Below are 22,104 nucleotides of genomic sequence, written 5' to 3'. Positions count from 1 at the left end.
GCATCTTACCCTGCGCCTCGGAGAGTCCATGCTCTTTCTTGCTTCTCTGCTTTGATTCCCTTTCCTTCCTCACCTTCCTCCATATCCCTCTGTGGTCATGCTGACCCTCCAGAACCCCACTCAAGTCCCCACCCTTCTGTCACAGCTTCCTGGGGTAATCTGGTCTCCTGGTGGTTGAAATTAGGAATCAAAATCAACTGAAATTAAGGAATCAAACAGAACAGCGGCCTGACCCCTGTGCCTTTTGTTGTCAGAGGGCAGATGGCGTACAGAAACCCACGTGAAGAATTTCCAGTGTCCCCCATCCGTAAAAACAACCAAAAGAGAGGGAAAAAAGGGCAGAGGTGAAGGTTCATTCTGCCAGCCCGTCTGGGTTATTCTAGAGCCTCTAAAGCAGGGTGGTATTTGTTCAATGTGAGTGCTCTGTAATTTCAGAGACAAAAACAACGAGGCCTACATTTAGGCTGTGGAATGTCTTTCTAAAAAAAACCAAAAAATTGAAACTGTTTTACAATTTTCACTTTTTCAGTTGAGTGGTTTTCTGTTTTCTTACCTTCCCCCCTTTGTCTCCCCCACCACTCCACCTTTTGTTTACCTTCTCAACCCAGGACTGGACAGCTTCCCCGACTCTGTCCCTTCCCCAGGGCAGAAGGAGGTGGCTCACCCTGACCCCAGCAAGACCTCAGTGGACACAGGGCAAGCAAGGAGACCTGAGGACCCCAGAGAGTCAGAGTCACCCAGGGTCCCCGCGTCTGAGGATTGCACATCCCCAGGGATGACGGCGGCGGCTTGGCCTGATCTCAGCGAGACTAGAGCAGCCCCAGAGGCCAGCTCGCCTGACACCACCAGGAAGGCAGGTGCCCACGGGCGAGCAGGACCCAGAGCCGAGGGGGCATCTCCAGCTAATGCCCAGCTGTCACTGGACCTCCCATCACAGGAGAAGAGACACGGCGCTCCAGGTCAACACAGCAAGGCTGTGCAAACCTTTATGCCTGAAAACTGCCGGGAGTCAGCTCTCCTCCAGGGAACAGACCCCGGGTCTGCGGGAGTACTGCAGGCCAGCCCCTCCCTACCACTGCCCAGTGACAGGGCCCAGGACCAGGACGGGTGCAGTGGTGTCTCGGGGCCTGGCTGCCCTGGGGAGCTCCGGGAGAGCCCTGTGACTGACATTGACAGGCTCATCAAGGAGCTGGATGCTTCTGGAACCAGGCTCCAGTCTCCTGGGAAAGGGGAGCGGCTGAGTCAAGAGGGCACTGCTCTCGGGCAGCGGGCAGCAGGTGCGGGACGTGGAGGCCCCCAGCAGGCTGAACCAGCCTCAGGGACCCAGACCCCCACCCCCACTCCCAGGAGGGCCTGGGTCTCCAGCCAGGCCCCTCCCCCACAATGGGCCTCCCAGCCTTCGGTTTTGGACTCCATAAATCCCGACAGACATTTTACTGTGAACAAAAGCTTTCTGAGCAACTACTCTAGAAATCTGAGCAATTTCCATGAAGACAGTACGTCCCTATCAGGCCTGGGCGACAGCACAGAGCCGTCTCTCTCCTCCATGTATGGAGATGCTGAGGACTCGTCTTCAGACCCCGACTCACTCACCGAAGCCCCACGAGCTCCCACCAGGGATGGCTGGTCCCCTCCTCGTCCTTGTCCTCCGGGATCTCCTCACCAGGGAGACACAACAGAGTCTGAGGAGGAGCAGGTTGAAATCTGTTCCCCCAGCGCATCCCCCATTCTGCCCTCAGCTACTGCACTTGCTCCTACTCAGGCGGCCCCCTGCCCGGCTTCAGCCAGAGTCCTGCCAGTGAAACCCAGCACCCTGAGCCACGCGGCGGGAGATGCGTGTGAGGGAGCCTCCTTCGTGCCAGGAGCCTCAGGCCCGTCAGCCCCAGGCGCTCCCCAGCCGCTTCCTCACTCGGATGGCAGCTTCCAGCAGCAGGACTCTCCTGCAGACATAAGGATCTCACCCAACCACAGGCCCTCGTGTGAGGAGCAAACCGGGGAAGCCGCCAGTGCTCGCTCCGCAGGGGAAGATGCCTGGTCTTCTCCAGTCACCAGGCCTATCCCCGACCCCCAGGCCACCCCCAGCTCTCCCAACATGCTGAATGGTTTGGAACGTGACCAGCTAGATGACAAGACCCCATGTAAAGAGCAGAAAATGAATGTTCACTCAAATGAAAATCGGTCCTCCTCCAGGGTGTGTGTCCCTGAGAATGGAGAATCGGTTCTGGCAAAGCTGCACATCTCTGAAAGTCAAGACCTCGATGACTTGCTGCAGAAGCCGAAAACAGTCTCCAGGCGGCCCATCATGGCTTGGTTTAAAGAAATTAATAAAAACAACCAAGGGACACATTCGCAGAGCAAAACCGAAAAGGAGCAATCCACGATGCCAGCCAGAAGTCCGGACCCCAAAAGCCAGGTGCTGAGCTCAAGCCACAAAAAGGGGGTTGCTGTGCCTGACAGCCCTCCTCTGCTGAAGCTGAATCTTGAGAATAAAGACCCACCTAAAAAAAGTTCGGTGGAAACCCTTTTGAGTAACTGTCAGAAGCCCAAATCAGGTCCTAAGCTGAAGAAACTGAGCATCAAAGGCAAAAGCAAAGTCAGTTCTGAGGTCTCAGCTGCTAATACAGGGAAGGCGGGGGGTGCGGAGCACAGGAAGGCCCTTGTTCCACCCCAGACCTCCCACAAAATGCTTTCGAAGGGGATGCTACACCGGTTCCACGCAGCTGAGCATGAGGAACCAGACAGAACTGCCGCAGCTGCCCCCCAGTCTCCCCAGGGTGTGCTGGAGAGCAAGCCGCCCCCGGGGGCCCCAGGCTCCCTGAAGCCCTCGGCGTCCGACACCAGCATTAGGATGTTCATTTCACCCTTGACCTCCCCCAAGACTCTTCCTGAGCAAAGTGCATGCAGTAGGCCCCACCCAGCTGTCCACTCAGAACCCGACCGAGGCTGCCCGGCCACCCCCCGGTCTCCGAAGTGTGGACCGGAGAGTAAGGCTCCCCCTGCAGCCCCGGGGCCGGCGAGTCCCGCGGCACCAAGGAGCGGCGCGTCCATGGGGGCTGGCAAGCGGGAGGCCCCCTCTCCTGGGCAGGGCGAGTGGCCCCTCTCCAGCCAAACAGATTCAGCAGCAAAAGCTGCCCAGTCTGAGGTGAGTGGCGACAAAAGAAGCAGAATAATTGCAGGTGAGCCCCTAGAAAGAACCAATCAGCTGAAAATCATTGAGTTCTCTTCTGAAAGAATGCCAAAGAATGCATGTGGTGACAAGCCAACTGAAAGAGGGTTCTTGGCCCAGAGCAACTGTCAGGAGAAGAGTGAAATCAGACTCTGTCACCAGTCAGTGGAATCGTCCGCAAACCATCCATCCACACCCGCGTCCTGTGCCTCGCAGGTGGAGCAGGAGACGCAGCGATCTTTCACTGTGGCGAAACTGACCTCCTCCTCCTCCTCCCCACAGCTGCCAACCAGAAGGGCAGATTCCTGCCACAGCAAGTCATGCCAGATGTCAGACTCCCTGGGGATGCCCAGGAATGGTGCGCGAGTGGGCCCAGCGCCCGATGACCATCCCTACTTCACACCACGGCCAGCGACCAGAACCTACTCCATGCCGGCCCAGTTCTCCAGCCATTTTGGTCGGGAGGGCCATGTCCTGCACAGCCCAGGGCGGTCCCCACGGGACAGCCAGATCCCCGTGACCAGCGGGGGCCTCCTCGAGGCCAAGGCGTCCAGAGGCGGTATTCTCGGCCTGGTTAATGGACAGGGCATATACAGTGTAAAGCCCCTGCTGGAGACGTCGAGGAACCTTCCAACAACAGATGAGGGGGATGCCCTTTCAGTGCAGGAAACGAGCTGCCTGCTCACAGACAAAATCAAAGTCACCAGACGACATTACTACTCCGAGCAGAACTGGCCCCCCGAATCTACCTCATTTTTCTCTGTGAAGCAGAGGATCAAATCTTTTGAGAACTTGGCCAATTCTGACCGGCCCGCAGCCAAGTCTGGGGCCTCTCCTTTCTTGTCAGTCAGCTCCAAGCCTCCCGTTGGGAGACGGTCATCTGGCAGCGTGGCTTCTGGGAGCCTCAGCCACTCCAGTGATCCAATGGCGAGGTCACTGCGACGCAGCCTGAGTTCCTGTAGTGAAAGTCAAGGTGAAGCCAGCACCCTCAACACCCCAGTGACCAAGTCCCCCTCCAGCATGATGCTGACTGTCTCGCGGCAGAGCCTGGTGGAGACTGGTAGCAAGGTTGCTGATTTGGACCCGAAGAGATCACCTGGTCCTTCAGGAATCCCTGCCCCGACGGTGGCCCCGGCCTCTCCCGCCAAGAGGAACAAGTCCTCAGTGCGTCACACCCAGGCCTCGCTTCTATCCCGCTCGAAGCTCCAGGAGCTGAGGGCCCTGAGCATGCCTGACCTGGACAAGCTCTGTGGTGAGGACTTTTCAGCTGGGCCGACGGCTGTGCTCTTCAAGACCGAGCTGGAAATCGTCCCCCGGAGGTCGCTTGGCTCCCCTGCTGGAGGCCTCCACGGGTCCGTTGCCCTCTCGTGCCATGTGAAGGGGGTGGACAGGGTCTGTCCAGGGGGAAGCAGCCCTAAAGCCGCTGAGCCTGGGGCACCCGGTTCATCCCATGATGCGGGTGAGACCACCCAGGATCTGCCTTCCGGAAAAAGCTGGTCAGTTAAGTAAGTATCCAGCCCTCCCCTTTTTTTAAATAAACTTTTTTTTATGGACTAGCTTTAGATTTATAGAAAAGTTGCAAAGACAGAGTAGAGTTCCCATTACCCCTCACCCAGCTCCTCGGAATGTTAACATTCTGTGGAACCACGGTCCACATGTCAAAAGACGTTAACATTGTGTGACATGATTAGCCGAACGACAGCCTTTGTTCTGATTTCACTGAATAAAATCCACTAACGTCCTTTTTGCTATTCCAGCATCCAGTTTTGTTTTTAATATCATTACTGGAAAAACAAAGTGTTTACAGGGAAAAGTGTTGCTCTAAAGAGAGGCTTCTATAGGACATGGTACTCATGCAAAAGTGCCACGACAGAGATGGCAGGACAGGGAGGATCAGGGTCTCTGAAAGTGACTGGAGTCAAACAGAAAATGTTTTAAAAGATTTCACTGGAGCCTGTAGAATATTTAGTATGTCTGAAGTTTTCTGTTAAACTCCAGCATTGGTCCCCTAACATCTTGGCGGTATCCCAGGATCCATAGGAACTCCCATTTCCATTGGCATGAATGAAATTCCTGTTTAGTGTTTGGGATTCTTCAGTTTGGAATGGGAGTTTTGACCAAAAGAAAGCTTGAAAATCAGAAAATACTTGCAATCTGGTAGAAAGCAGATCATTTAAAATGCATCCTACAAAATGGAGAAAGCGCGTTTTTCTTTAACGTTCTTCACATGTATTTATGTCATTTAGTTTGCATCAACTTCTGGTGTCAGCGGAGGATCAGCAAAGACTGCAGTCTGTTTTGTCATCAGTGGGGTCAAAATCTACTGTCCAAACTCTCATTCAGGAAGCGAAAGCACAATCAGAGGTGAGTGAATACAGAAAACACAGCAAGGTGAGCCAGCTACCACGTTAGTGCGTGTGTGTGCCTGAGCTCAGGGGGCCCAGGAGAACCCTTCGAGTCCCGTGTTGTAAGTTCTCCAGCTCAGTCTGACTTCTGTCTCTCTTGCTTGTAGCTTGCTTTCAGAAGCTAAACCTTGACTTGAATTTTTAGGTGCCAGATTGGTTTTAATTCCCCAGTAGCGACTAGTTACCGTCCTCCCCACCCCACCCCCCACACACACACCTGTAGTTTGTCTGGAGCACATCCTCCAAATAGGATTAGGCATCTTGGAACCATTGGGGAACGATCACAAGTTCCTCTGTCCACCTCAGTGGACACAAACTACCTGTCAAGGGAGCCCCCTGCTGGGGAAATGGGAGTTCACCTCTGCATAGCCCTACGCCAGCCCAGTGAGTAGGCATGTCAAAGAAACCATGGGTTCATATCTAGAATACTTCCCTGAAGCACGTTGATTTCTCAGAACTATTTATTGGGATCTGAGTCCTAATAAATGTATATTTTTACTTTAGAGGAAAAAGCAAATATGAACAATTTTTTTTTTGGCTGTAATATACCTGGGTCATTGATAACCACCTGAGAACACTGTTTCAGAAATTCTTATATTACCCAGAAGGGCCATGATGTTGGCATCTAATGAGTGAGCTGGACAGAGAGGAGATGGGGTGGAATAGAGGAGACCATGTCCTTTCAGCATCCACTCCCTTTGGATTCTCAGCCCCTAGTTTGGTCTGTGCAGTTAAGGAAGCACCTTGAGACATTCGTTTTTAATTTTGTTTAACTGAAGTATAGTCAGTTACAATGTGTCAATTTCTGGTGTACAGCATAATGTCCCAGCCATGCATCTGTATACATATATATTCGTTTTCATTATAGATAACTACAAGATATTGAATATAGTTCCCTGTGCTATACAGAAGAAATTTGTTTCTTATCTATTTTATATATAGTAGTTAACATCTGCAAATCTCAAACTCCCAATTTATCCCTTCCCACCCCCTTTCCCCCCAAGTAACCATGTTTGTTTACTATGTCTGAGTCTTCTTCTATTTTGTAGACAAGTTCATTAGTGTCTTTTTTTTTTTATCCCACATAAGTGCTATCATGATAGTTTTCTTTTTTTGGGGGGCTTACTTCACTTAGAATGACATTCTCCAGGTCCATCCATGTTGCTGCAAATGGCATTATTCTTTTTTATGGCTGAGTAATATTCCATTGTATAAATATACACATCTTCTTTATCCAGTCATCTGTCAATGGACATTTGGGTTGTGTCAAAGTATTGGCTATCGTAAGTAGTGCACTATGAACATTGGGGCACATGTTATCTTTTCGAATTAGAGTTCCCTCCAGATATATATGCCTAGGAGTGGGATTGCTGGACTATATGCTAAGTCTATTTTTAATTTTTTGAGGAATCTCCATACTGTTTTCCATAATGGCTGCATGAAACTATATTCCCACTAACAGTGTGGGAGGGTTTCCTTTTCTCCACAGCCTCTCCAGCATTTATTGTTTGTGGACTTTTGAATGATGGTCATTCTGATTGGTATTAGGTGATAGATACTTCATTGTAGTTTTGATTTGCATTTCTCTTATAATTAGTGATACTGAGCATTTTTTCATGTGCCTATTGGCCATTTGTGTGTGTATTGGCCATTTCTCTTCATTGCTTGTTTAGATCTTCTGCCCGTTTTTGGATTGGGTTGTTTGGTTTTTTTGTTAAGTGGTATGAGCTATTTATATATTCTGGAACTTAAGCCCTTGTCAGTCATTTGCAAATATTTTCTCCTATTCTGTAGGTTGTCGTTTTGTTTGCTTACGGTTTCCTTTGCTGTGCAAAAGCTTGTAAGTTTAACTAGGTCCCATTTGTTTATTTTTGCTTTTATTTCTATTGCCTGGGGAGACTGCCCTAGGAGAACATTGCTAAGATTTATGTCAGAGAATGTTTTGCCTGTTTTCTTCTAGGTTTATAGTTTTGTCTTACATTTAAGTCTTTAAGCCATTTTGAGTTTATTTTTGTGTATGGTGTGAGGGAGTGTTCTAACTTCATTGATTTACATGCTGCTGTCCAGTCTTCCCAACACCGCTTACTGAAGAGACTGTCTTTTCTCCATTGTATATTCTCGCCTCCTTTGTTAAAGATTAACCAACAATATACGGCATTTTTTACTTTCAATAAGAGAGTTTAGTCTATCCTTTCCCATCCTCCTTCAACTAGTTACAAAGCATGAAAGTCTTACCCAGGGATTTTGAGCCAAGGTGGCTCGGTGGGCTCACGCTTTGCCAGGCCGTCTTTGCTCCAGACATCTTACAGTGTTAGATGTAAGAAAACCAGAAAGTGTCAGCTAAACTCGTAAGTGAGACACGCACCTGTCAGGGACTGCAAACCAAGCAGAGACTTTTTGTGCGGACAGGGCACTGAGTGCCACCCTAGGGTTTTTCGGGCTTCCCTCACCCCCTCACCCTGGTTCCACATTCACCACCAGCAGGTATTGTGGCTTTGTACTGAAGATGACTCCTACTTCCATCAGAATGCAGCTCCATCAGTTAATGTCAGAGAGGAGCCGTGAGTAGAGATGTCCTTTCTTTGCCCTCTTCAGAAGTTTCCTGCCTTGCTTTTTTTGTAATGAGGATGATCTTAAATGGAACTGCACAAGACAACTTCCTGTGGCCTCTGGGGCACTTTGAGAGATTAGACACTCAGGAAACAAGCCCTGGACTTTGATTTCAATACCCTCCAAACCCTGGAGAGCTCTGGGTGGGTCTGGCTTCCCTGAGGCTGTGCTAAGCCTCAGACAGGCAAGACTTGGCCTCGCCATCAGTTTCTAGGACACTTGTGTCCTCAGACAACTGGAAAAAATAATTGGAATAAAGTTTTGGTGACATGTCCTGGAATGCAGGAGAGTCCCATTTTCAAATCTCTTTACTCCAGTAAGGCATTTACACGTCTGAGGAGTATTTCTGTTTCTGCATCAAACTTCCCAGAAGCTGCACAGAGATGATGTCCCAGACCACATGTTCCTGTTTTAGTTGAGAACGCCTAGTCCTCATTCTCCTCTCCAGTGAACAGTGTCTGAGCACATACATGCTTACACTTGCCCATGAAGTCAAAATCCCCTCCTCCATTTCTGTGGGATATTCAAGTGTCAGCATATGGAGCCCTGGTCTGAATGAGCTGTTTTAGAGAGGTGTAAGATGCTCAGGATTACTCTTTAGGACTTATTCGGACGACTGAACACTGTTTCTTTTAAATACTGAGTTCTTTTCCCAGCACCCATCCAGAGGTGGTTTTCTCTTCCAACGTTCTCACTTTGTCTGTCAAAGCCATTCTGGAGGGTTACTGGATTTTTTTTTTATTGCCGTGAATTGGATTGACAGATTACAGATCACTCCCTGGGAAACCTATGCTGAGCCGTATCTAGCATGTGGATGAAAGAAGTCAAAATTCAGATAGTTAGCCCAGCAAACTTTCTTACTTTAAGATCTTTCATTCCAAGGTTTTGATTGATTGAAATACAGGACAGTCTTTTGTTGCTTAACCCTAGGGTCCTAGTAAGAATGTTCTAGTCTCAATACAAGTTGACAAGTACTTTTAATGCACTTTGTTTTTTTTAACATATTTCAGATTTTATGACTGCCAGTTCATGAATTGCACCTGATAGCCAATGAACATGGTGGGAGGAGGGCATAAAACTGATGGCCTCATTGTGCTCTCATCCTGTCTTGTCACCTCTTTGCTGCTGACAGCACAGGCTTTGCTAAATTGAAAAGAATCTCCTTTATGATTGAATTATGTGCTATGATCAGGATTGGGAACATGCAATCTAGTGCTAAGAATGGCTTCTAAGGTGCCCCCTGTCCCGGTCCAAGTCCACCTTGTGGTTCTAGAGCTATAGGAGGGACCCTGGCAACTCCGCGTGAGCACCACCAGGGGTGATGCGGGATGGCTGGGACGGGGCCCCGACCCCAGTGCTCCTGAAGAATCCCAGGGGTTAGTGGTGGCAGGTTCTGCAGTTCCACGGGAGGGTTACATCCCGACTTTCTTCCTTTGGCACAAGGAATAGACTTGCTTCTGTTTCTTCTCACTAGACTAAAGAAGATGTTTGCTTCACAGTCTTGAATAAAAAAGAAGGCTCAGGTCTGGGATTCAGTGTGGCAGGAGGGACAGACGTGGAGCCAAAATCAGTTGTGGTAAGTGACGAGGGCGAGGTGCTGCCGGGAGAGGCCCTCCTGAAGCAGCCTCAGAATTTGGTGAGGACAGAATTCACGTCAGTGGGTCGAAGAATGCGGGTGTTTGTTCCCTGCCACCAGAACAGAAACCAAACAGTGGTACATGTTTTCATTGATAAAGATACGTATTTTTAACACAAAGCTGACTGATGTACAAGGTTGAAGGGATCTATTAGATGCCAATACATATAAACACAGTGGTCTGTATCCTCATTATTCACCTCAATGTCTCATTGTTCTAAGCTTTAGGAATAATTGACCAAAATTTACATTTGGTCTTTATAAAATCACTTCTTTCTCAAGGTCATCACTCAGAGGCCTTTGAAATCACTAGGGAGGCCACCTTCCCTGGACAAGACCAGGTCTTCATCCTTTTATTCTTACTGCCCCATGGAGTGCCGGGCACATTTTAGACACTAGCAAGAATAGAGTAAAAAATGTATTGAGGTGCTGGCACTGACGTTTTTAATCCCATTCCTCACATGGAGTGTTGTCCATAAACCAAGTGTTTGTATGATTTGGAAAACTTGCCATTAGAAAGTTCCTTTACTACAGATTTGCCCTTTGGCTTTTACTGGAGGTCATACGTGAACTTGGCTTTTGTCCTCTCCTTGTCCCAGGTCCACAGGGTGTTTTCTCAGGGGGCAGCTTCTCAGGAAGGGACCGTGCACCGAGGGGATTTCCTTCTGTCAGTCAATGGCACCTCACTGGCTGGCTTAGCCCATGGGGATGTCCTGAAGGTCCTGCACCAGGCCCAGCTGCACAAAGATGTCCTCGTGGTCATCCAGAAAGGGAGTGGTCAGCTCCGGCCCTCCACCAGGCAGGAGCTCCCCCTGGCCAATGGGAAGGGCTTGTCGTCCAGAAAGTCTAGCCTCCTGGAGCCTGGAGCAGGTAAGAAATCAGTTCAACAATCGGCAGGGTATTGAGCAGCTGGTTAACATGAACGAAAATAACCGTCATCACCTGGGTCAGGGAAATCAAATGTAGTGAAGTCTAGTGTTTGTGGGTGCTTCTTGCAAAAGCAGTGTTACAAATTAGTTTTCACCTCTGGGTTTTGGGTTTTTTTAAACTTCACTGTTGAAGATTTTAAATGACTGACAGCTTCTCTAAATGCCCTCCTAAGAAGGAATCCCTTTCACATTTACATTCTCTTGTTGGGAGAATCAGTGTTGAAAGAGAAATTCCAGAACTGAGATTTGTCCTTGGGAAACATCAGGGTTGTAGTCTTCCCTGTTTTAGATGAACATAAGGAAATGAGGGGGCAAAGTGTTTAAAAAACAGAGACTGCCGCCTTAATCAATCAAGAAGAGCCAACAAAAAGAGGTTCAGAAACAGAGGGTCTGTGTGCCCTCCATCCTGGCATCCCAAGGCTCCCTGTCGTAAGCCATCCCACATACTTCCTCAAACGAAGTGCCACTGGGATTTCTGAAGCCCAGGCTGATGACTGCTCTCAGCTAATTACTCCAGACCTCTGTGGAGTCCTTGGAGTTAAGGAGCAAGGCTGGGTTAGTCCAGAGGGTAAAGCAGAGTCTAGAGACGCTCAGGTCGGGGGCAGGGGGGCAGGGACATGACGACTTTGTTTCTTCTCAGCATCTCTCCCTGATGAAGTCAGCTGAACTCCTCCCTGCTCAACTTGGCTCCATCAAGCCAAGCTTCAAGCCTGAGCTATTTGTAATGACTTTGCTGAAAATGGCATTGATTCCACTGAAGGCATCTGTTTTTCCAGATGCCTCCCCAGGCTCAGGGGTGTTCTTAGTTTTCTCCCCGCTCTGCTGTCTCGCTCTCATCCTTCTAGAACGCTGAAGCCCTTCCCAGTACAAGGAAGCACCTTATTCATCAGACCTTGTCATGCTCACCTTTGTCCCCGCACTGTCGCGACTGCTTGGTATATTTTCAGTGGGATCTGGAAACGTAACTTGGCACTTGGCACTTAGTCTTAACAGCTTCCAGAGATTATGGAAGACTATCCTGAAATTTATAATCGTTATGGGCATCTCGCCTCGAACCAGCCTCTAAGAGTTATCAAATAGCAAGCATGTTCAGGGCTTAAACCTATTTCTTCATATTCCTATTCTGTAAAATCCCCCTGCCCAGGGCTCTACCGGATCCCACACAGTTATTCCTTACCGTGCACTGAGAGCATCCCACTTGGAAGCTTTTTAAACTCCTGATGACCAGGAAATTCCCGTCAGTTCAGTCAAACTCTGTGCGGTGGGGGCCTGGTGTGAGTATCTTTTTAAGACCCCCAGGTGATTCCAGTGTGTAGCCAGAGTTGAGAGCCACTATAGTGGGCACTTTTCCTGTTTAACAGCAAGTAAAATCAGCTATTGAGAAAATGGTGCTGCTCCCCTCTGCTGCCCCCCGTTAGTATTCTTCAGACCACAGGGTGTGCCCTTCATCTTCAAAGGCAATGATGCAATCTTGGCCTCAACCCTAAGTGGCAGTTCAATATGTGGTCTTTCCCCAGACTCCCAAGCAACGGTGGGCCCCTTTCCACTAGACTCAGACATCCTTCAATGATACAATGTGTAAGAAACAAAAGACAAGTTTACAATCCTATTCCAAGCCCGGAGATGGACCCCAGCCCAGCCTCTCCAAACTAGCACATAAAGTAGGCACATACTTGTTGCTATGGCTGAGGCATCACCATGGAAACGCTCTCCCCACAGTGGATCCGGGAGACGGCAATGAAGGCAGCTAGAATTGATGCAGCCAGCCAGCCAGAGGCGGGGGTACCCCTCACAGGAACACGCATGGTGGAAGGCAGGCAGCTCCGTGTCTCCGGTGAGGCCTGGCATTTGGGTGGTGCCAGCTGTCAGTACCAGACTGTGACGCTCCAGGGCCGTGGGCAGCCAAGGTTGGCAGGAAATCAAATTTGATTCCCCAGGCGTGACTTCAGTTTTCACTGAGACACACACCAACTGTGCAGGGCTTGATGAAGGCAGTCTGGCTTCTGGGATTTCTGCTCGGGCCTAAGTGCCTTCTCTAGGCTGGCGGAAAGTGCTTAGAAAAGCGAGATGCAGGGACAGGAGGGCAGCTCCAAATTTGGGAGACCAACCCTAAAGTTGGTCTCTGATGCTGTTACCAGCACTTCAAAGTAGGCGGGAACACACTGGGGGGGGGGCACCAGACAAGAGGGGATGAAGGTCCCCGTCACTTTCCTCCTTACGAACGCTATTGCTGCAGGGAGGAGCACAGCTGCGCACGATGCCGTGTGTGTGGAGATGCTGAAGACCTCGGCTGGACTGGGACTGAGTCTGGACGGAGGGAGATCGTCTATGTCTGGAGATGGGCCCCTGTTCATTAAGAGAGTGTATAAAGGTAATGTCCTCGAACACCCAATCAGTGCCCAGTACCTGCGTTCTCTCTGTGTATGTCAGTGCCTTCCATTTGGAAATCAAATTTGTTTAAAAAGGCTTGTGACGTGCAGGTTTACTGTGTGTCAGCTCTGTTGTCAGCATTTCACATGTAGTAATTCATGTCATGCACATGCCAGCTCTGCAGGGGGGCACTAGTAAGAAGAAACTGAGCCGCAGGGGAGTTACACAAGCATCTAAGGTCACACAGATCTCTCCGGAGACGTGCCCCAGCTCCTCGTTCCTGTCTTCATGCTCTTAATTACTATGAGCTATTACTGATGGGAACATACCAAGCTAAGTAATGCTGTCAGTCAAGGATACTTAACATTGATCAAGACTAGTCACTTAAAATCGCACATACTGGATTACAGGAAAGTAAGATGGGAGCAGGAGGTATCACTGAAATAGTTGGTAGATATGAGGTCTTTTTATGATCTTGGACAGATTTCAGAAATTCTCTCTTCACGTCCCTGAGCTGAGCAGTTATAATAATAATTAATACTGTACCATAGTACTAATATTTCACATAAAACAGTATCAGTACATAACAGATACTGTATATAACATACACACATATACTGATATTGTTAATATAACTGTTCAGCTCAGGAACCTGAAGAGATTTGGGGAACTGTCCAAGATAGTTCATGAAGAGACCTCATCTCTGCCAACTATGCCGATGATACCTGCTCCCTCCCATCTTACTTTCCTGCAGTCTAGCATGCAAACTGTAAATGGGTTGTGAATAACTGAGTTGGCAGGGTAGCAAGTAATAAGGTCAGTTCTTCTTAGATAAGGATTGTTACTTTTTAAATGACCCTCTAGTCGGTGGCATTATGGTATATTTCTACAATTGCATAATAATTTAGAAGCCTCTTCCCTAATCCTGGCACACAGTACTAATTGAGTTATTTCTTCAATATTCATGGATCAAAAGTAGAAATGAAGCCCCTAGTGGTCAGCAGGGGCTGCAGCCTGTGGCCCAGAGAAAGCAGGGGGTGAGAAATGTGCAGTGGAAGCTGGGGATTCAGTGAGCACCCCCAGATTTTGTGGGAGCCTAGAACCAGGCTGCTTGTGATGCAGAGGGCTGGGACTTGCTCTCTGCTGGTGACGGGGGTCAAAACAGCTCTGCCTTCTAGCTCAGGTAGCATCTTGGGACAAACTGCTCATCCCTGCCACCCGCCCTTCCCCAGGCAAACAGAGGACAGGCATAAATCAGGAGCCAGGCCTCTACTGTGTGTGATGTCTAGAGCGTGGTCCTGAGTAAAGGGAAAACTCCATATTAACTTGACAGCAGCAGAACACAGAAAGCCAAACCAAGGCAAGCATTGAACGTGACTGTAGGAGCACTCAGCAAGACCCTAAAACAAAGATTACAAAGTGCATGAGGAAATCACCAATAGACTCAATAAACAGGAAAGTCCATTAAAAACTAAGGCAGAAATATTATCCATAAAACAAGAGGGTATTCAAAAGAAGCAGATATATTAAAAGACATGCACAAACAAACCTGTTAGTGAAAAGGCAGCCAAATATTTTTTAAACTAATAAATAGAATTTAAAACTATACTAAATCCTTACAAAGAACATAAAAATTGAGAAACAAGAAACCATAAAAACTGCAACACAAGGGAATAGATAAAAATTACAAAAGCATGCTAAGCGATGAGGAGGAAAATTTGGAGACATCGTGACTATTGAAAAATAGGAGTATTCAGACTGAAAATTCTCATCAAGGGTAAAACAGATGATTTTCATAAAAACCCAAACCTTGATATATCACAATAACATTTCAAAATATAAAGAATAAGAACACCTAAGAAGCACGCAGAAAATCTGCAGATTGCTCAGAGGCACCACAATCAGACTGGCAGCGTGAATGCCGGAAGATGACAGAATAACCCCTTCCCAGGACAGAGGGTAACATCTGTCAGCCTAAAACACTGCCCAGCCAGACCAGCACTCAAGAGTGAGAGCAAAATGGAGGTTTCGGGACTCACACAGTGAAGGGAGCTGGAGTCACTGCCACTGTCATCAAGTCCCAGGACATGCAGCCCCTGAAGGCCAAGAAGCTCACAGCCCAAAAAGGTATTTTTGACCTGTGAGCCAAGGAGCAGAAGCTGAAGCCAACAAAGGCAGCAGCCCGGGTGGAGACTGAGAGGCCACACTGGGAGTCCCGCGGAATTTGCAGCCCTGAGGTAGGGAAGCAGCCGCCCCCTGATCTCTGGCCAGCAGGGCAAGGATAATGTCCTGGGGAATTTCTTGGCCTTCATCTCTAGCATCTGGCTAGAAATCCATGAAAAATGATATAAATGGACAGAGAGGAAGGAGAAAGAAGCATTTGTTCCACAAGCCAGCATTTTTTTTCTTGGGAAAAGGAATTCAAGAATTTCTGAATATTATGCAGTAGGTCCCTCCCTGACTCTTGCTGGAGACTAGTAAATGTGATTTCCTTTTACAGGCTTAGAGCTCTGTCCCAAGAGTTCTTACCTTTATTTCATACTTACAGATTTAATGGGTACAGGTTTTCTGTTTCTTCTGGTTTCCTGTGCCTTTTAGCTCCAGCACCAAAAGCAATAGAGCAATATTCAATTTCCTGCATCAATCGAATGTAAAAAAAATTCTTTGAATAATAAAGAAATTAAATATCATATTTCCCTAAAGCTCTCTTGAAAGTCAGGGATTTTATCTATGAAAAAAGCAGTGAATAGTTATTTGTAAGCTCTTGTGTGAAGTGGCAGCCATCCAGGTAAAGGTTAGAGCACTGTCACTACCAATGTCCGGGCTGCTTTAAAAAAAATTCTTTTCTAATTTTTTTTTTAACTATGTTTCCCTTTTCATCATTTTACCAAGAATATCAGTAATACAATAAGATTAGAAAAAGATTAAAGATACAAAGATTAGCAATATAGGAATACAATTTGTCATTATTGCAAATTATGTTCTTCCTGATTAAAAAAAAAAAATCTAACAGAATCAAGCCAATATAAATAGCTCACCAAGATTGCTGAATTCACAAACACACAACAATCAACAGAATTTCCTATATATCAGCAATAACCATTATTTTAAAATCCTATAGGGAGGATTAAGTATAACACAAAAACATGTAAGAATATATGTATATATATGTAAAATGTTTATCTCCTATATGGCAAAAAAGTTCACAAACAAATATAAAAATCTAAGCGCCTAGAAGATATGTGCAATATAGTTAGTCAATAAAAGCCTAATATCCAGAAAACACAAAGAACTGTAATTCAGTAAGAAAAACACAAAAAGAAAAACTAGGTAAAAGAAATGAATAGAGAACAGAATCGGCAAAAGTTAAAACCTAAATGGAAGAAATACAGGAAAAGATGCTCAAACTTGTATTAGTTATTAGGAAAATTATAATTACTAGGAACCATTTTCTTTTAAATCAAGTTGGCCATAAATCATCTCATAATATGAAGTGTTGGCAAGATACTAAGGAAAGAAGAACATACTTTCTGGTGGAAGCAGAGATGGTTCATCTCTTTGGGGAAACATTTGGCAGTGCTTGCTAAAACAAGCCATGAAACAATTTACATTTCTATCTGTAGCAAAATGATGAGTAAAATACATTACATCCATAAAAACGAAAACCATATAGCAACTCAAAAAGCGTACTAGATCAATATACATTAACCGGGATCAGCTCAAAAACAGTGCCAGATCGGGGGGAAAAAAAGCAAAATACAGATTCGGTACTGTATGATGCCAATTCATAGTAACAACCATAAAGAACCTAAGGGTGTGTCACACAAAAACCATGCAAGACCTTTTGGAGAAAAGCATAAAAGCATTCTAGCATTCTAAAAGACTTTAAAAAAAAAAATCTCAATAAATGGAGAGCGCGCGAGCCTGATCAAATTAGTTAGGATTCTCTTTGGCCCCATGTCATAGAAAACCCAAAACAACAATGGTTTAAAAACAAGAGAAAAGTATTTCTCTCTGATATATAAGTCCCAAAGCTGGCACTACCTTTGGTTTTATAGTTGATTATAAAGGTTGATAAAATAATAAAAATATAGCTGGAAGAAATGCAACTATAATTAACGTGTGTATTGGTATCAAGTAATATTTAACAATGCTTTTCAGACATTTGGGACAAAGTAGATATATCTGCTCAGTGTTCTGAAATCTAAAGATTTCTGAGACACTTATTTTCAGGCAGGGAATTTTTTTTCCAACGGTCCTTCTTGCATAAGATGAAAAGATGCCTCCATAGCCAGTGTGCATTTCTTCTTCAATGCGATTGTTTTAGACGTGTGTGTGCAAGAAAGTAAATAGAAGAGGGCTTAAACTTGTGTTTTTTCAAAGCTCACAAACTTGCTATAACATACACAAAGTTATAGGGTAGAAATTTAAGTTTTGTGGATCAGTAATCAATTAAGGAACGTCCACAGTCACAGGAGAGCATGTACTCACTGATTCTCAGACCGTGGACAGATTAGCCAGTATCTGTTAACAAGTAGAAGTTGAACTAATTTTCTTGCATTTATTGGTCATTTAGATTTTTTGGTGTGTTCGTTATTGATTTGGAGTTATCATGTCTAGATATTAACCCTTTCTTGACTAAATACATTGAAAATATCTTCCCTTAGTTGTTTTAGGGAAAGAGGGGTTATTATAGATTTGAATTTTTTTAATGTCATTGAATTTCTTTTTATGGGTCTATGCGTTCTATGTCTTGTTTAAGAAAATGTCCCTCTCCTAAGAATACAGGCATATCCTTTTAAAGATTTTTCTCACTTAAATTTGTAGTTTACTTGGAATTGATTCTAAATCTATGAAAGTACCAAGCTATTATTCTGTATTTCTTCTCACAGGTGGTGCAGCTGAACAAGCTGGAACAATAGAAGCTGGAGATGAAATTCTTGCCATTAATGGGAAATCCCTGGTTGGGCTCTTGCACTTCGATGCATGGAATATTATGAAGTCTGTCCCGGAGGGACCTGTGCAGTTAGTCATCAGAAAGCACAGGAATTCTTCCTGCAACAAGCACTAGTAGTGACACTAATAGTGCCTGTTGCATTTTTTTAACCAGAATCTCCTTTCCTCCGTTCCCTTCTTTCTTTAGCAAATCAGAATGACTTCTTTAAACCATGGGTTCCTGAAACAACAGAGGAGCACTGGTGTGAGCAAGGACTGAAAAACTCTCCAAGTTTTTACTTACACAGGAAGCTGACCTTTCTTGTGTGCAGCAGCAATGGAGCTGAACTCCAGAGGCCTTCCGCCTGGATCTCCTAGGCGAGAGGGTTCGCTTCGTTCCAGTGCCTGTCCCCCACCACCTCTCACGTTTACTGATGGGGACACAGATGTGGCATGCCCTTCTTCATCTGAAACCTCTAGTGAGCTTCACATCCTGCTTGCCACCTCTCCCAGCAGAATCAAGCCTGGCAATTAGGAAGCCAACGGAGTCTGAGGGGCAACACAGGTGTCACAACCAAAAGGACTATAGTTTTATATACTTTTGTAAGTAAATAACAGAATGCTTTTAGGCACATTCAGTGGAAGGAGCTGTAGGTCTGTATGTTATCCTGAAAAGAAAAGAGACTTGAAAAACGAAAATCAATTATGACCTAATGGTTAGGCTGAGCTCAGGAATTATCTAAAAGTGAAAAAGCAGAATACAGAAAGTGGTATTTTTAGTGAGTGTAATGTGCCTCATATGGCTGCATAGTTCAACTCAGTGGGTCATGGTCATGGATCAACATGAAATGTTGATCATGATCTGAAAGCGTATATTGAAAGGCAATTTTATAGGAATGCAGCTCCGATAAACTGTACTAAATAGCCATGAACTTCACTGCTTAGAAAGAGCAGAAAGTTCCAGCTCTGAAAGCACCTTGCATCCAGTTTGGAACTTGTCTTGAATAAATGCTTGAATTCAAGACTGGTCAGCAAAAGAGCAAGAAAAATTATCCTCGTCACTGGGTTTCCATTTCTGTATTTTATGTACTCCAACTACTAATTTAAACTAAATTTTCAGAAATCAAGTATCTTTTTAGTATCCTTGGATTTATAATCCAAACAGGTGAGCTTAAAACAATCCTTTAAGAAGACTCTTTTGTTCGGCTTCCCCCTCCCCCCCACTTTTCAACAAGCTTAAGAAATATATTTCTAAGCATTGGATCTATTTTCCTGACCTGGGTTTGATGACATAGCTCTGCAGTGACTGAAGCCTTTGCTCTTTTTGTTTTCCCGTTTTGCAAATTCTTCCTTTGGCCAAAAGTGTTTCCCTGCAGAACACTGTTGTGACTCACACTTGCTTGTGACACTCGTCCCAGCTGCTCTCCTTTTGAAGCACGAGCTTCTTCGTAGTAACTGTTCCCATTCGATGTGCTGTTCCTTGTCACAAAACTGGCTTTTCTCCCCTCATACTGTACCTTCTTAAAATCCAAACACTCATTAGCTTCATTTGCTAAAATGTAATAAGAAAATGGAGAATGAGGATGAGTCAGTCTTTTTCAGTAAAGGAGCAGAACTGTGTATTTACAACACACATCCTCGGGTGGCGCAGGCCAGTTGACTGAGTCCTGGGAATACGGGTGAGGCTTGCATACCTGCGTGCATGACGCTAGGGTTTTATGTTGGCAATTTCTTTAAATAACCTATTTCTGAGTGACTAATCCCAGTACACCTCTGTGGACTTGGCCCAAAGAGGTCTCTCAGAGGGGAGTGAAATATCTGGCTGGTGTGAGCCCAGATTTCTCATTTTTAAACAGGTTATACAAGAGAATGTAGTTCAGGGGTTAGCTAGACAGACCTGATTAATTTAGCTTCTACTTTTCACTACTACAATTCCAGATAGGATACTGTAGGAAGTCAGTGCAAGGTGCATGCTAGATTGTTTTTTAAGTCTCTGGGGTCAGTTTTATGGCTTCTGCTTTCTTGCTTAAATGAGAGACTCTTTGAAGTCAAGGCCAAAAACTATTTTTTGCCTCCACTCTTCCAGCTGTGCCTACATAGAAACACCCAGGCCTGCGTGACGGATCTCCAGGGCAATGGGAGCAACGGAATGCTCCCCTTCTCAGAGTTCCTAATCCTCATATCTGAAGAGCACAAGGGTAGACCCCTGGCTCAATAAACTCTATTAGTCATCAGCCACTTCTGTTGGACTTGGCCAGAGGGTTCCTTTGGAATTCAACAGTTGGAATTTCAGGGAGGAAGCAAAAGCTAAACTTTGACCCTGGGATAGAAAGCTATTTATTTGTCGTCAGTGTTCAAGGCATGACTAGTATTTCTAATTAGTCTAATAAATTCCCACACATCCAGACGTGAACACTAATGGTATTGTCCTACTAAAACTTCCATTGTTTTGGTTTTTAACTGGTCAGTCATCCACAATAAGCTATGATGGTAACTGTGTTATAACGTGTAAATCATAGTTGCAAGGATATACCGTGAAAATTGAAGTAGGTTGGGTTTCGTTTCTGTCATCCCATACACAGCTCATTTAACTTTAGGGTTGACTCAGTTGGCACTACACCTGTTGTATGATATTATACGTTATCCTTTATTTATGTAAAATAAAATGCCTTATATATTAAAGAGTAAGTGCAATAATATGAAATAGCTTGTACATTTTTAAGATGTTGTCGCCAAGTTATGTATGTAAATCCACATCTCTATAAACATTTTTTAAGTAATTTTAAAAAAATAAACACTCTGTTTACTACTTGGTTTGTTTCTTGTTTTTTTAGTTCTATAGAATAAACTTTTAAAATACCAAGATAAGAAATGTTGATTATTTGGATGGCTGAGAGGGACAAAGGCAGCAGAACTCAAGTCAACCATTCTTTCCACGGCCACACTCAGGACCGGACACAATACAGAACTGTTCCGCCTCCGAGGTCTTAAAATCAAAAATCTCTCGCTTTTACACCTTCCAGACCGTCTGGCGCTTCCTCTGCTTCCTCCCAGTACTGCTTCTTCCATTTCAACAGGCCCTCCATCCCTGGACAAATGTTAGTTGTCTGCCCTAGAGAACCCCCACCGTTTCCTTCCCTTCTCTATCTAGACGAGACCCCATGGGAGAGCACCACCACCTCCACCCAGCACACGGGTGCTCGGCAGCCTTGCCCCAGCTCATCTGGGATCCTTCCAACCAGCCAGCTCTTGGTACCTACAGGCCTATTCCTGAATCTCACAAAAGCCTCACAACTGCACAGGAGCTGCTGCCATCAGTTCATGGTTTCCAACCTCAGTTGGAACCTGGACGCTATTTGGCTATTGTTTCCTTGTCAGTTTTTTTTCTCTCATTCTTCACAATGACTACATTCTTCGTTTTTCCTAAAACCCTTACTCATTCGCCACCTTCTCCCCACCAGATACTTGGATGATCTGGGATCTTTCTTTGCAGAGTGAAATAAAAAGCATCTACTTTATTTAGGTTCTTTTGGTTTTCAGAGGCAGACATCAACCTAGTGTAGCCCAAGGAAGAAGGCAAGATGGCAGCTCACAGAAATCCAACAATGGGACTCCACATATGACCAGACCTCAGAAACAGGAGAAACTCTGGGGAGGGGGTTGTCACTCGGTTCCCCCCTCACTTGCCCCTCCACTGACAGGGCTCCACATGGGTCTGTTTCTGCAGACCTGCTTCTCCTCCCTCTGCCCACTGGCAGCCTTATCCCCAGTTCTTCACACCTTTTCTTAGAAACCAATGAAGGCTAATTTGTCATAATTTTTGCCCCACTCTGTGTCACAGAATTTCTCTGGATATCCAAACTGCTGCCTGCCTGATTTTCCATATGTACTCCAAAAGTTTGTTTCGGACTGGCTCAGTCTACCCTCACATTTGGGTAGAGCTTTTTCCTGGAGGACAGTTTCAACACAATATAGAAATAGCCACACACGCATTCTATGAACGTTGAAGGCTATATACCATGTAAATAAATAAAATAAATAAAATCTGAGACC

At 45.7% G+C, this 22,104-nt stretch overlaps 1 protein-coding gene across 5 annotated transcripts in view; it reads left to right on the top strand.

Moving 5' to 3' along the window:
- PDZD2 (PDZ domain containing 2) overlaps window positions 1-20,860 on the top strand; it is a 396,035-nt gene extending 375,175 nt beyond the window's left edge. For all 5 annotated transcript variants that reach the window (XM_072958814.1, XM_031676863.2, XM_015235444.3 and 2 more), the window contains 6 exons: window positions 609-4,671; window positions 5,413-5,530; window positions 9,656-9,757; window positions 10,417-10,687; window positions 12,983-13,117; window positions 18,009-20,860. In XM_072958814.1, the coding sequence (XP_072814915.1) occupies window positions 609-4,671; window positions 5,413-5,530; window positions 9,656-9,757; window positions 10,417-10,687; window positions 12,983-13,117; window positions 18,009-18,187 (4,868 nt within the window). In that variant the 3' untranslated portion in view covers window positions 18,188-20,860. The remainder of the gene's footprint in view (window positions 1-608; window positions 4,672-5,412; window positions 5,531-9,655; window positions 9,758-10,416; window positions 10,688-12,982; window positions 13,118-18,008) is intronic.
- Window positions 20,861-22,104: the final 1,244 nt, after the last annotated feature.

The sequence above is a fragment of the Vicugna pacos genome, chromosome 3 (genome assembly GCF_048564905.1).
Source record: "Vicugna pacos chromosome 3, VicPac4, whole genome shotgun sequence".
In the NCBI taxonomy this organism is placed as follows: Eukaryota; Metazoa; Chordata; class Mammalia; order Artiodactyla; family Camelidae; genus Vicugna; species Vicugna pacos.
This window is presented reverse-complemented; position numbering and strand designations above follow the sequence as displayed.